Here is an 11,457-nt window from a genome sequence, read left to right as displayed (position 1 = left end):
CTTCTCTCATCTCCCCCTCTATCTCTCCTCTCTCCTCTGTCCTCTCTCCTTTCCTAATGCCCCCCTCTCTTCTCTCATCTCCCCCTCTATCTCTCCTCTCTCCTCTGTCCTCTCTCCTTTCCTAATGCCCCCCTCTCTTCTCTCATCTCCCCCTCTATCTCTCCTCTCTCCTCTGTCCTCTCTCCTTTCCTAATGCCCCCCTCTCTTCTCTCATCTCCCCCTCTATCTCTCCTCTCTCCTCTCTGTCCACCGGGGGCACTGTTGCCCACTCTGAGCCGAGCCTCAATTGAGTTATTTTCCACGGGGCCTCTTCTTTACAATACATACATTGGCAGGAATGAATCAGAGAAGCCGAATCATCTGAGAACAGGAAACCGCGATGAGCCCCACCGCCGACACCTCCTCCGCCACCACCACCACCGGGGTGTGCAGCTTCTGTGCTGCATGAAGCCACATAGCACGCTCTGCACTCCCACTGCTGCTCTCGCTCTATGTCCGTGTGTCGCTCTGTCTCCGACTCCCTCCACAAAAATCGGTAATATTCTCGTTCTCTTCTGTGTGTGTGTGTGTGTGTGTATGTGTGTGTCTGTGTGTGTGTGTGTGTGTGTGTGTGTGTGTGTGAGAGAGAGAGAGTGTGCCTGTTTGTGTTGGCTCGCACTCCCTATTTTCTCATACCTCCAGCCCAGTGACGGCGGGGTGAATGATGTCATTGACTATGCATCACCTCATGGTTATTGACAGGGCGCCTCTTGAGTCAAGCCCCTCCCCGGCCTGATCAATGCCCTAATGAATTAAGTATCACAAGCCTATCGACGGGCTGTCGGGGGGGGTGGGGGGGGGGGGGGTAATGTGCGGGATGAGGGCGGACGGGCCGTCAGGACCACAGCCACCGCCCTGACAGGCCACCCTGTCCAGGAACTAGAGTAGACTCAGGACTCGAGTGTGTACACAGATGTGCGTTTTAGTCACCTGTGAAGCAATCGAGGGTATGTCTTGGAAGGGTGTGTGGCTGTGGGTGTGTGTGTGTGTGTGTGTACTCAATGGTGTTGTTCCTTTTTTTTATTTTTTAAAGAGTTTCAGTGGCGTCGAGAGACAGATCTGGGAAAGAACCAGTGAAAGAATATAGCCTTTGCAAACCCTCTGTCATAAGGCAGAAAAAACCCCAGCAGAGCTTGCTCTGTAAGCCATCGACTGACTACAGTTATTTTTACAGTTATTTTCACACACTTACCTTTACCAAAAAATACAAACAACTCTTATTACAAAACATAAAATACAATGCAGAAAACATGAGGAAGAAAATGGACACAAGAATTCTCACTGTGTGCGTGTTTGTGTGGTGTACGTGCGTGCGTGCAAATGCACTTACTCTGCGGAGGGATAGAAAGTGTTTGTTTCTCAGGGTCGACCACAGACTCGATGTCAGTTAGACATGAACCTACGCAGCCCCCCCCCCCGCCCCCGTGTACTTCAGGGGAGCTTTGAGGGTCTTGTGGTCACAGGAAACTGAGAGTAGACATCGAGAAGAGAAGGCCTATTCTGTCTGTTTTCTACCTGTTCCGCGTTGGGTTCATTTTCGTTTAGCGTCGACGGCATGCTTCGTTTGATACCCTCGGAATGGTATTCTGCTCATTCTACGAGTCGTCACGAGAGACGCCGTCGGTACGACAGCCGTTACTGTGTTCAGTGTTGCTCGTGGGTCTCGGGCGGCTGGTGAAACACGGCCATTTGGCAGAGGTGTAGGGGCAGGATGAGCGCTCTCATCTCCATACGACGCTGATAATACATATCCTGTTTGATATTGAAACTCATATATAATGTTATATATATATATATATATATATATATTACTATTCATTATTAATAATTATCATTCGTGTCATGTCTATAAAAGCTGCCGTAAGGGGTATTTTAAAATGAGATGGGTGAGTGTGACCTTTCTGTCCTTGAATTTTTTTTATTTTACTATTCATATCAGGTTTATTTGTCTGAAAACAAAGACTATACAATATTAGCCCCCCTTTTTTTTGTCTCAAGATGAAACGGTTACGAGCCCAACTTATGGAAATTTCCAGTGCAATGTGGTTATTGGCCAGAGCTGGATTGCAGTAAAACCAGAATATTGTATCAGAGGGAGCCAGCTGGGTAAGAGTCAGAGCAGATTATCATATGGGAGGGGATGAGGAGATGGGGAGGGCGGCGGGGGGGGGGGGGGGGGGAGACGAAGAGAGAGAGAGAGAGAGAGATGGAGGGGGAGAGAGCGAATATGTGAACATGTGAAATAGAGAAAGCCAGGGAGTGAGGGAGGATTGAGTAGCAAAGACTGAGCAGGCGGGAGGGGGCAGGGTGAGAGGGGGAGGAGGGAGGGAGGGAGGAGGAGGAGGGGGGGGGCGGGGGGGGGGGGGGGGGGGGGGAAGAGGGGAGAGGAAACGGTAGGTAAAAAGCGAGGCTTCTACCCGTGGTCGCCGTGGGGTGATGGGGATCAACTGAAACCTCTTCGTCACAATCTCTCTTGCTTCACCTGTCAGAGGAGTGAGCGAGCAAGCAAGCAGTGTGAGCGGAGGGGGAGAGAGGGAGGGAGAGAGGGAGAGGAGAGGGGTGGGAGGGAGGAAGGAGAGGGGGACAGGGAGAGGGGTGGGGGGGGTGGCAAAGCAGTGTGTGAGCAGTGGGGAGGAGAGGGAGATGGCGAGAGAAATGGTGGGGAGAGGGGAGGGGGGAGGGGGCAGTGTGGAAGAGAGAGAGAGAGAGCTGGAGAGAGAGGGGGGAGGGGGAAAGGGACTCTGTTGGGCCAGAGAGGGAGACTCTGAGGCTCCCCTCGTCTTAGATGTGTGGACGCCCCCCCCCCCCCCCCCCCAACACACCCACCTCTGCTCAAGACATCTGGCTCCACACTGATTGCTGGTATCTGTAGACAGGAGTAGGAGCCACATACACACTGTCTGCGTTTCTCTGGTTCTTCCAGTGTCATCTGAAAATGTGTTTCTATAGTTTCTATCATTTTATTTAAAACATTTTTTTTTGCTTATTTTATATATTTTTTAATCATTTTGTATATTTAGTCTGTTTGTAGTTCTAGTCTGTTTGCACAATTGAATGCGTTCTTTGCATGATTTCTGTGTGTGTCTGGTTTTATTTTAATTTAGTCATTCGTGTTTCTCCTTGTATCGTATTCCCCAGCAAAGTGTGCAGGGCACAAGCGGTCTGCGTACGGAGAACAGAGTCATTTCCGCGTGGTGTGCGTGTGTGCGCGCGCGTGTGTGTGTGTGTGTGTGTGTGTGTGTGCGTGCGTGCGGGAGAGAGAGAGGAGCAGCTCTAGCGTGCGTACGCCTCCATGAGATAAGGGAACCTTGATAGTGAGAGTGTGTTGTGTCTAGCGAGTCATGTAGACAGGCTGTGACTGCAATCAGTGGGACGGGAGCCAGCCTCCCTGCCTGTGTGCTCCCAGCGCCCCCACTGGCTGCACGCTGTGCCAATCAAAGGCTGGTGGGCGGGGCCCGGGCCGACATGAGCGCTGATGTCACAGTCACATGGATGGTGGTGTGGTCGTGCTCTGGGAGACGGAGCTGTGTGTTGGCCAGCTGCTGCTGAGACAGCAGTGGAGGGCTTTTTTGCGCTGTTACGAGTGCATTCTTATGGACCCGGAGTTTAATGATGTATTTTGTGATTTCAGCTATGAAAGGTAAGGGCTACCAGGAGATAATACTACTTCATAAAATGCATGCTTGCTGATTCCCGTGCACCCTGCACAAGGTTTACTGCTCCAGTAACAAGTACCGCTGCTCTGTCGTAGACCCGCAACTCTTTCCATTCCAGCTGCACAGCAGGGGGGGGAGCCCATAGGGTTAAAGGGAAAGAGAGAGAGAGAGAGAGAGACACAGGGGGAGAGGGAGAGTGAGAGTGAGAGAGAGTGAGTGAGAGAGCGAGAGAGAGAGAGAGAGAGAGAGAAGCGGAGACAGGGACGGAGAGACTTAGCGACCGGGGGAGATCAAGTAAAGCAGAGTAGAGACAACAGTGCAGTAGCAGGCTGTATTTAGAGTGTATAACATGATGAAGCTGTGCTGGTTTCTCCATGAATGCATGTGCAGCATGTCCCTCTTTGCCTGCACTTGCACACTGAACTGAGAGTTGTTTCATGTTTTACACGGATACTGTATTAGACCACAGATATATATATATATATTTATGTCTGCTGTGTATAATGGCACACATGCATAATAATATTTGGCTTTTTGAAGGCGTTTTATACTAGTGTGACTCCCTACTCGTGTTGCTACAGAGAGCCGAGTGGGATTTTGCAGCGATATGGCTCCGAATGTAATCATAGCCCTGCACCCTCTTTAGCTGTGGAGCTGAAGTGCTTTGGGCAGAGTTGCCAAAAAGAGAGTGTGTGTGTGTGTGTGTGTGTGTGTGCGTGCGTGTGTGTAGTGTGTGTGAGAGAGACAGTGTGGAGGGGGTTGAGGGGGTTGCAACGGGGGTCTCTATCTCTGCTCCTTTCTGCCCCCACACCATAATAATCCTGTTGTTCCAGTCCAAGGGACGGGCGAATGGGGCAAGGGGGAGACGTGGGTGTGGGGTACGGGGGGGAGGCGTGGGGGTAAGGGGGGAGGCCTGTGAGTTTCGGTAAGGGGGGAGATGTGGGTAGTGGGTCTGGGGGTGAGGCGTGTGAGTGGAGCAAGGGGGGAGATGTGTGTGTGTGTGTGTGTGTGTGTGTGTGTGTGTGTGTGTGTGTGTGTGTGTGTGGTAAGGGGGGGAGGAGTGAGTGGGGTAAGGGGGAGGCGTGCGTGGCAGCGGGTGAGGAGCTCCGCAGACAGGCAAGGAGAGACCGTAGTGGAGAGAGACTAACCAGAATAACCATATCTCTGGACTGATTTACCGGTGTGTGCGCGCACGCGTGTGTGTGTGTTTGTGTTTGTGTTCCACTGACCTATTTTTTTGGTCTTTTTCTGGGGGGGGGGGGGGGGTGGTGTAGTGGGGGGGGGGTGTAGAGGACTTTACATGTCGGCGTGAGAGCAGGAGTCGGCCGTCCCTGTCGCTGAGATGTAGATCTAAAATGCTTAATCCCGGCTCTGCCATTCCACCCCCCCTCCCCCCAGACTCACACACATACACATACACACACTCACACACACACTCACACACACTCAAACACTCACATACTCACACACATACTACCCACACACGCACGCATTAACACCGCCATAGTAGCAGAGCCACACATGCGCACACAACACTCATGCGTGCAGACGGCTAGTGCCTTCAAGTGCAACACACACATGTGCCCTCACACAACACGTCCACACAAATGCACACACGCACACACACACACACACACACACACACACACGCGCGCGTGCGTTTGTGTCTTGCACACATGCAGATGAATTGTTCCGTGAGGTGAGCGCACATGGAGAGGAGCACCTCAACATATGTGTCCATGAGGACACGTATGATGCGTTCACGTGCACTGACCTCGCCTGTGTACAGCTGGCGTTTGGTCCTCGCTGAGCTACTTATGCTTTTCATTATGGCTCTTTTTTCCCCCCCCCCATTCTTTTGCTCTGATTCCTTGTTATTTTATTTTTTTTTTTGATGTTCTTTAATGCAACCAGAGGTAAAAATGGATTTTTTAAAATAAATATCAGATGATTCTAACAAATTAATTTGTAAAATATTAAACATTGTTTATACGTTGAAAACATATTCATAAAACGAATTACACAAATTACAATTTCTCCCATTAGATTATGGCTCAGGTATTTTATTGAAAAAAAATAATATTTGCAGTATTTTCATAGTTTATTTAGTTGTATTTGTAATAATGAATATTTTACGGTTAATCAATTGTTAAATGGGATGGAGGCCCATGTATTTTACAGGACACTTATTCTCCCTCATATAACACTGATTATATGAGACTTAATATTACATTCTAACTTCAAAAACATGTAATAATACAAAACACATAAGGCTATCCACATCGTCTTTTGTGTGTTATGCAACTAATAGCACATACACACACAACAACATGAGAGCGCATCATTCTGCCTTTCAATTCACTATTCAAGTGAATAAACACAATGAAAACACAACGCACCAAAGCATTCCTCTACCTGAGTGGAACATGCTATATCCATAATGTCCAGACATCTGACGATGTATCCATCATGCAGATTGTGACATTTGCATATACATTAATATATATTGTTATGATGCATTCTGTGGTTTGCCCTCCCTTCCTCCCCGGTCTGCCCACCTCTCTCAGTGTGTGTACGGTACAGCCTTGCACCACACCACTGCCTCTCAGCTACCTAATTACCTGTAATAGAAACATCCCTCTCGTTACCTCATGCAAATTCGCCAGCCTACTCAGCACAATTAAGGAGAAAATACCAATTACGTAACGGACGAAAGTCGTTTGATGTTTGAATAGATGGGAGAAGGTAGAAAATGTCATCGGAGCTGCAAAACATTCTAATTAACACTTCACTGAAAATACCGGTGGTGGGCGTGTGTAGTAGTCGCGGTTGAAATAGGGGCCCGCACACACATGCACATGCACACAAAGGCACACACACAAACAGGCAGAAGCACACACACACACACACACAGACACACACTCAAACACACGTACATGCAGTGAAACACACAGGCACATCCACACAGGCGCACACACACACACACACACAGACACACACACACACACACACACACACAAGCGCACACAAATGCACCCACAAACACACACAGAAACATGCACAGACACACACAGACATGCACACCCCCCCCCCGCCCCTTAGTTCTCCAGTCCTGTTGCATGCAGACCACACAGAAACACGTGATTCAGCCCAGGACTTGTGCAGCCGACTGTGAAAAAGAAAAAGCTGTGCGGGGGCCTCGGCAGAGGTGAAGTCAGACTCCTTGTGATGGCGGCTTTAATGCGATGTCGCGGGCGCTGTAAATATTTGCCGTGGCTGTGGTGTTTATTGTCTCTTCCCATCAGCGGTGCACTGAGGGCCACTTGACTGCGCACGCTGCAGGCTCCCACACGTTACAGCAGAGGTTAACGAGATCAGCTGTTATCCAGTTAGGGCGTAAGCACATAACTAAGCCAATAGAAGGATGGCCGCCGATTAAGGTGAGGCGGAATATAGCACAAGTCACCTGCAGGGGCTTAAAACAGAGTGGGAAGTGTTATTTCAAAATAAATAAATGAATGTTCCCTTGTCACCTCCACCGCTGAAAAACGCTCTCTCTTGTGCTCTCTCTCTCCCTCCGCCTCTATTAACAGCTATTATAAATACATTATGAATTTTCTTACGATACATTATGAAGAAGGATTCCTCGTCTATACAAACCCCCCCCCCCCCCCCCCCCCCACACACACACACACACACACACACACACACACACACGTATAGGCCCAGCGCATCCGGGAGCACATTACACATGATACTCAGGCGTCCACAGGGAGCGGGCACTCTGACGGGACTCACGCTGGCTATAGGTTTATCTTGCTCGGGCCCGGCTGACGGGAGGGGACCCTGGGCAGGTTATTAAAGAGCGCGGGGCTTGCCAGTCTGGGCTCGGCGGCCCCGCTGAGAAGCACATCCTGGTTGCCAGGTTGTGTGTGGAGGGCCCTGCTTAATGAGATATTGACTGCCCATTGAGAGCATGGATTTTTGATTTGGCGGCAGAAAGATTGGGAGAGAGGGACAGGGGATGTGCACTGTGGAGGGAGAGGGAGAGGGAGGGAGAGAGAGAGAGGGAGGGAGAGGGGAGGGAAGAGAGCCAGAGGGGAGGGCAGGATGAGAAGAAAAGGGAGGAGGGGGATGGGAGGAGGAGGAGGAGAAGGAGGAGGTAGAGGAGAAGTAGAGGAGAGATGGAGGAAGCGGGAGGAAGAGGAGGGGAGGGGAGGAGATGAGGAGGAGGAGAGGAGTGGTAGGAGAGATAGGGCGAAGCGGCGACGAGGAGAAAGGATTTGGCTGAAGTTAGAGAGAGCGGGAGAGAGCGAGCAGGGGGGGGGGAATGGTGGTTCTGGAGCGAGATGAAGGGGACCGAGAAGACGAGAGCAGAGGAAATGTGTCTGCTCTCCCTAACAAAGCCCTGAATGCGGTTCTATTTCCTCCTGCCAAAACCCAACACAGGCCATAAGCAATGCGACGGGAAACCCACAAGTTTTATTAAGCTCCTGCCTTCGTCCTCGCGTCTTCACCTGCACAAAGTGCGCCTGGCAACAAGCAATTACCACGGCGACGCAAGCAACTCTATTGAATCACATTTATTGTGATTGCGCCGTTCGCTATCCGCTCAGTTCGTACGTATAAATAAATATATTTCGTTTTTCAATAAGACGGCCTTGTGGGGTAAAACACCTAGTGGGGGCTTAGTCAAATAGTCAAATTAAGGGTAATTTCCTATCCTCTACTTTCACTCAGCATTTCAAGAGTCACTTATGGCCCCTTTGAAGTGTCTCTCTGTCACGCAGCATTTAGTGGCATGGTAGAATAGCTCTCACACACACACACACACACACACACGGCACACCTTTGATAATCATAAACCACACCGACATGAAGGGAGGAATGAAAGAACTTTATTCTTTTATATTTGTATCTTAAGTAGCTACGGCTGTAGATGTCTGCTGACAACGGGGGGGGGGGGGGGGTATTGGCAGCAGGGAAAATGATATATTCCAGTATGTTGATATGATACAAACAACATTTCTATTCCCTTTTTATTCGAGGCAGTAATTATGTGATTGCTAATGATGGAAATAGTGTGATATAGTTGTGTATAATTGTGTGTAATTATAGCGGTTTTCAATTAGCTGTGTTGGCTCCCTTTGCTCTGCCATTTCCGAGGCTTGGAAGTTAACAATGGTGTGTGTGATTGAAGTGCTTTTTTCCGGTTTTGGTACTGGAGGAATCTTTCTTTTATTTTTGTCTTTTTTTCTTCCACGTGAGCCTCTGGAGGCCTGTCCACCGTCTTTTTGAAGTTTCATCAAAGAGGAGATGATGGTGAAAAAGCATTATTGATTTTGCGTTTTGTCTTGACTCCAACACTGAGGACAATAACAAAAAGAGAAGGCAGAGAAAAGGAAAATAAAACATACAGGAGATATGTGTTTTCCTCCGAGCCAGAGGGGGAACAGAGACGGGGAGAGAGAGTGGCAGAGAGAGGTAGGAGGTGAGCAGCAGCTCCAGACAGCACTAATGCATCTCTCCCTCGAGTCTTTTGCTCAATCCTCCTACTTCCACCCTTCGCTTTTTTTTCTCCCCCTCTGCTTTCGGCTCGCCCTCCTCCCATCATGCCGGAGTAAATAAAGCCCATTACTTTGAGCCCATGTCTTGGGACAAACTGGCTCTCTCTGAGAGCGCCGCGGCTCAGACAGACATTCCTCCACCTTCACCTCCTCCGTCAGGGCAGTCAGCGACTCCTCCGCCACTGAACCAGCGTCTCCCCCGGCACCGCTGCCGCCACCAACACCACCACCACCACCAACACCACAACCACCACCACCAGCTCCGCCAAACACGCCCCTTATCTCTGGCCAGGGATCACATCTCGGACTCTGCCAGGCCAGAGAGGCCTTGTTTCAGTGGGTTAGCTCCACCCTCCCACAGCCCCCTGCCCGGGCGTCTGTCCGTCAGAGGTTGGCGGGGATCACAGTAGATCACAGCTTGTTATTCTCTGTTATTAATCTGATCCCGAGTGACAATAAGAGAGGGCCTCGCTGACAGCTGTTGACAGGTGTTAAGTGCCATCGCTGCATACGGCGGCTCCAGCACTTTGCAAGTGCCTCTGGTGCGCTCTCCCTGCGCTGCAGAAAGGTCGATTTTCCCCTCTCTTTCTCTTTCCTCTCTTATAATATAATACATTTCTCTGATCTATATTAGATGGAAGACCTTTTGGCAGGCGTGCACATGTCTTCAGTTGCCCAGAGTCGGCGGCGGGTCGTCACAGCGTGTAACCTCCGCTGTTAACACCGAGGATAACAGGGGCCGCCTCGCACCGACCCGGCGGCGCTAAAGAGGAGGCGAGGAGGTCAGAGGTCGCCCGGCGGGGGCCCGGCCCGGCCGCGCTCAGCCCTCCTCCTCCGCCGCCGCCGCTCGGAAAAAGAGCGTCTGCGGCGTGCCGGGGACCCTCCAGCGCCCGAGAACAAAGGATGAAAAATGAGCGCGCTCTGGAATTCTGATGAGACGAGGGAGAGGGCGGCGCGCACAAAGGTCATCACAACACGCGCCCCCGTCTCTCTCTCCCCTCCCCCAAACCCCGCCCCCCTCCCTCCCCAACCACCAACCCCACCCCCCCCCGCTTGATTACCAACGGGGAGGAGAGGAGCGCGAGGAGGAGCGGGGCGTTTGATTACACGTCCCAGCGGAGGCCATTATGACGCGCTCCTCTTGTTCCAGGAGCGGCTTCATTTGCCCCCATCGTCTGATCAGGCACCTGCGCCGACAAACAGCAAACAACGGCTCCTCCAGCTGGAGCACGCCGCAGCACTAGGGGGTGCTCTGGCAGAAAGTAAACTTTGTCAAAGTTGAGGCGTTGATGTCGATGTCAATGTCGGTGGCGGCGATGGTCGGCTTTAGCCTGGGTCTTCACCCCCCCCCACGCCGGCACCCTGAGTGTGTGTGTTTGTCATGAGACGTGCGGCGGGGGCGGTCAGAACGCCGTGAAGGACGGCGTCGCCTGGGCCCCCCCGGCCGCTGTTTAAAAGCGGGGCTCTCAGTGCGAGGTGAGAGCCTGCGCCAGTGCGCCGCCGAGGCGGCGAGGGAAGCGGAGCGGAAGAGCGTTCTCATCATCATAAATAACAAAGCCTCTGCCGGGCGCCGTCTACTTAGGATTGATATTTTATGCACATGCATTTGTTTGAAATAAGAGAAATGCTGCTTCAGTGCTAATTACGGAGATGAAAGGGGGGAGAATGTGCAAGGCAATGAACTTTGTTGAAAGCAGCGTAAGCCACTGGGCTAAGTCAGGGACACGGCGCTTCTTACGTGAAGTCCATCCCTTAGATTTGCAATTGTTAGATATATTTAATAAACCTATTCCCATATTTGATCTACAAAAGGAAAAAAAGACAATGTCTCGTCGTCTCCTCGCACGCCAAGACGAGCCCCCCCCCCCCCCCCCCCCTCTCTTCTTAAGATACAAAGTGTAGCGCTGGGGGGTGTGGGGGGGGGGGGGGGGGCTCCCAGACAATGTCTGTGGGTGTGCCCCAGCAGGAGCCAAGGGCCCGGCCTGCTGTGTGGAGAGGCCCTTGACCTGCCTGGGGAGAGAGCTACCTCCCCCGCCCCCCCCCCCCCCCCCCCCCCGCCCCCCCCCCCCCCCCCCCCGCCCCCCCCGGGGCCTCGGTGGTATCTTGATTGCTGATTAGGAGTTGTGTTCCCCATCGAGCTGAAGCGCTCTGCATGCGGGGCTGTGCCGCGCCCCCGCGCCGCGGGCCTGATTAAG

The 11,457-nt window shown here is 51.6% G+C and overlaps 1 protein-coding gene across 1 annotated transcript in view; it reads left to right on the top strand.

Moving 5' to 3' along the window:
- Positions 1-3,245: 3,245 nt before the first annotated feature.
- roraa (RAR-related orphan receptor A, paralog a) overlaps positions 3,246-11,457 on the top strand; it is a 46,453-nt gene continuing 38,241 nt past the window's right edge. Inside the window, 1 exon segment of the mRNA XM_084477910.1 lies at positions 3,246-3,679. Within this exon segment, the coding sequence (XP_084334036.1) occupies positions 3,649-3,679 (31 nt within the window). The 5' untranslated portion in view covers positions 3,246-3,648.

The sequence above is a fragment of the Micromesistius poutassou genome (genome assembly GCF_964030765.1).
Source record: "Micromesistius poutassou genome assembly, chromosome: 13".
NCBI classification, from domain to species: Eukaryota; Metazoa; Chordata; class Actinopteri; order Gadiformes; family Gadidae; genus Micromesistius; species Micromesistius poutassou.
The sequence above is the reverse complement of the archived record's forward strand: the minus strand, read 5'-3'. Positions and strand labels throughout refer to the sequence as shown.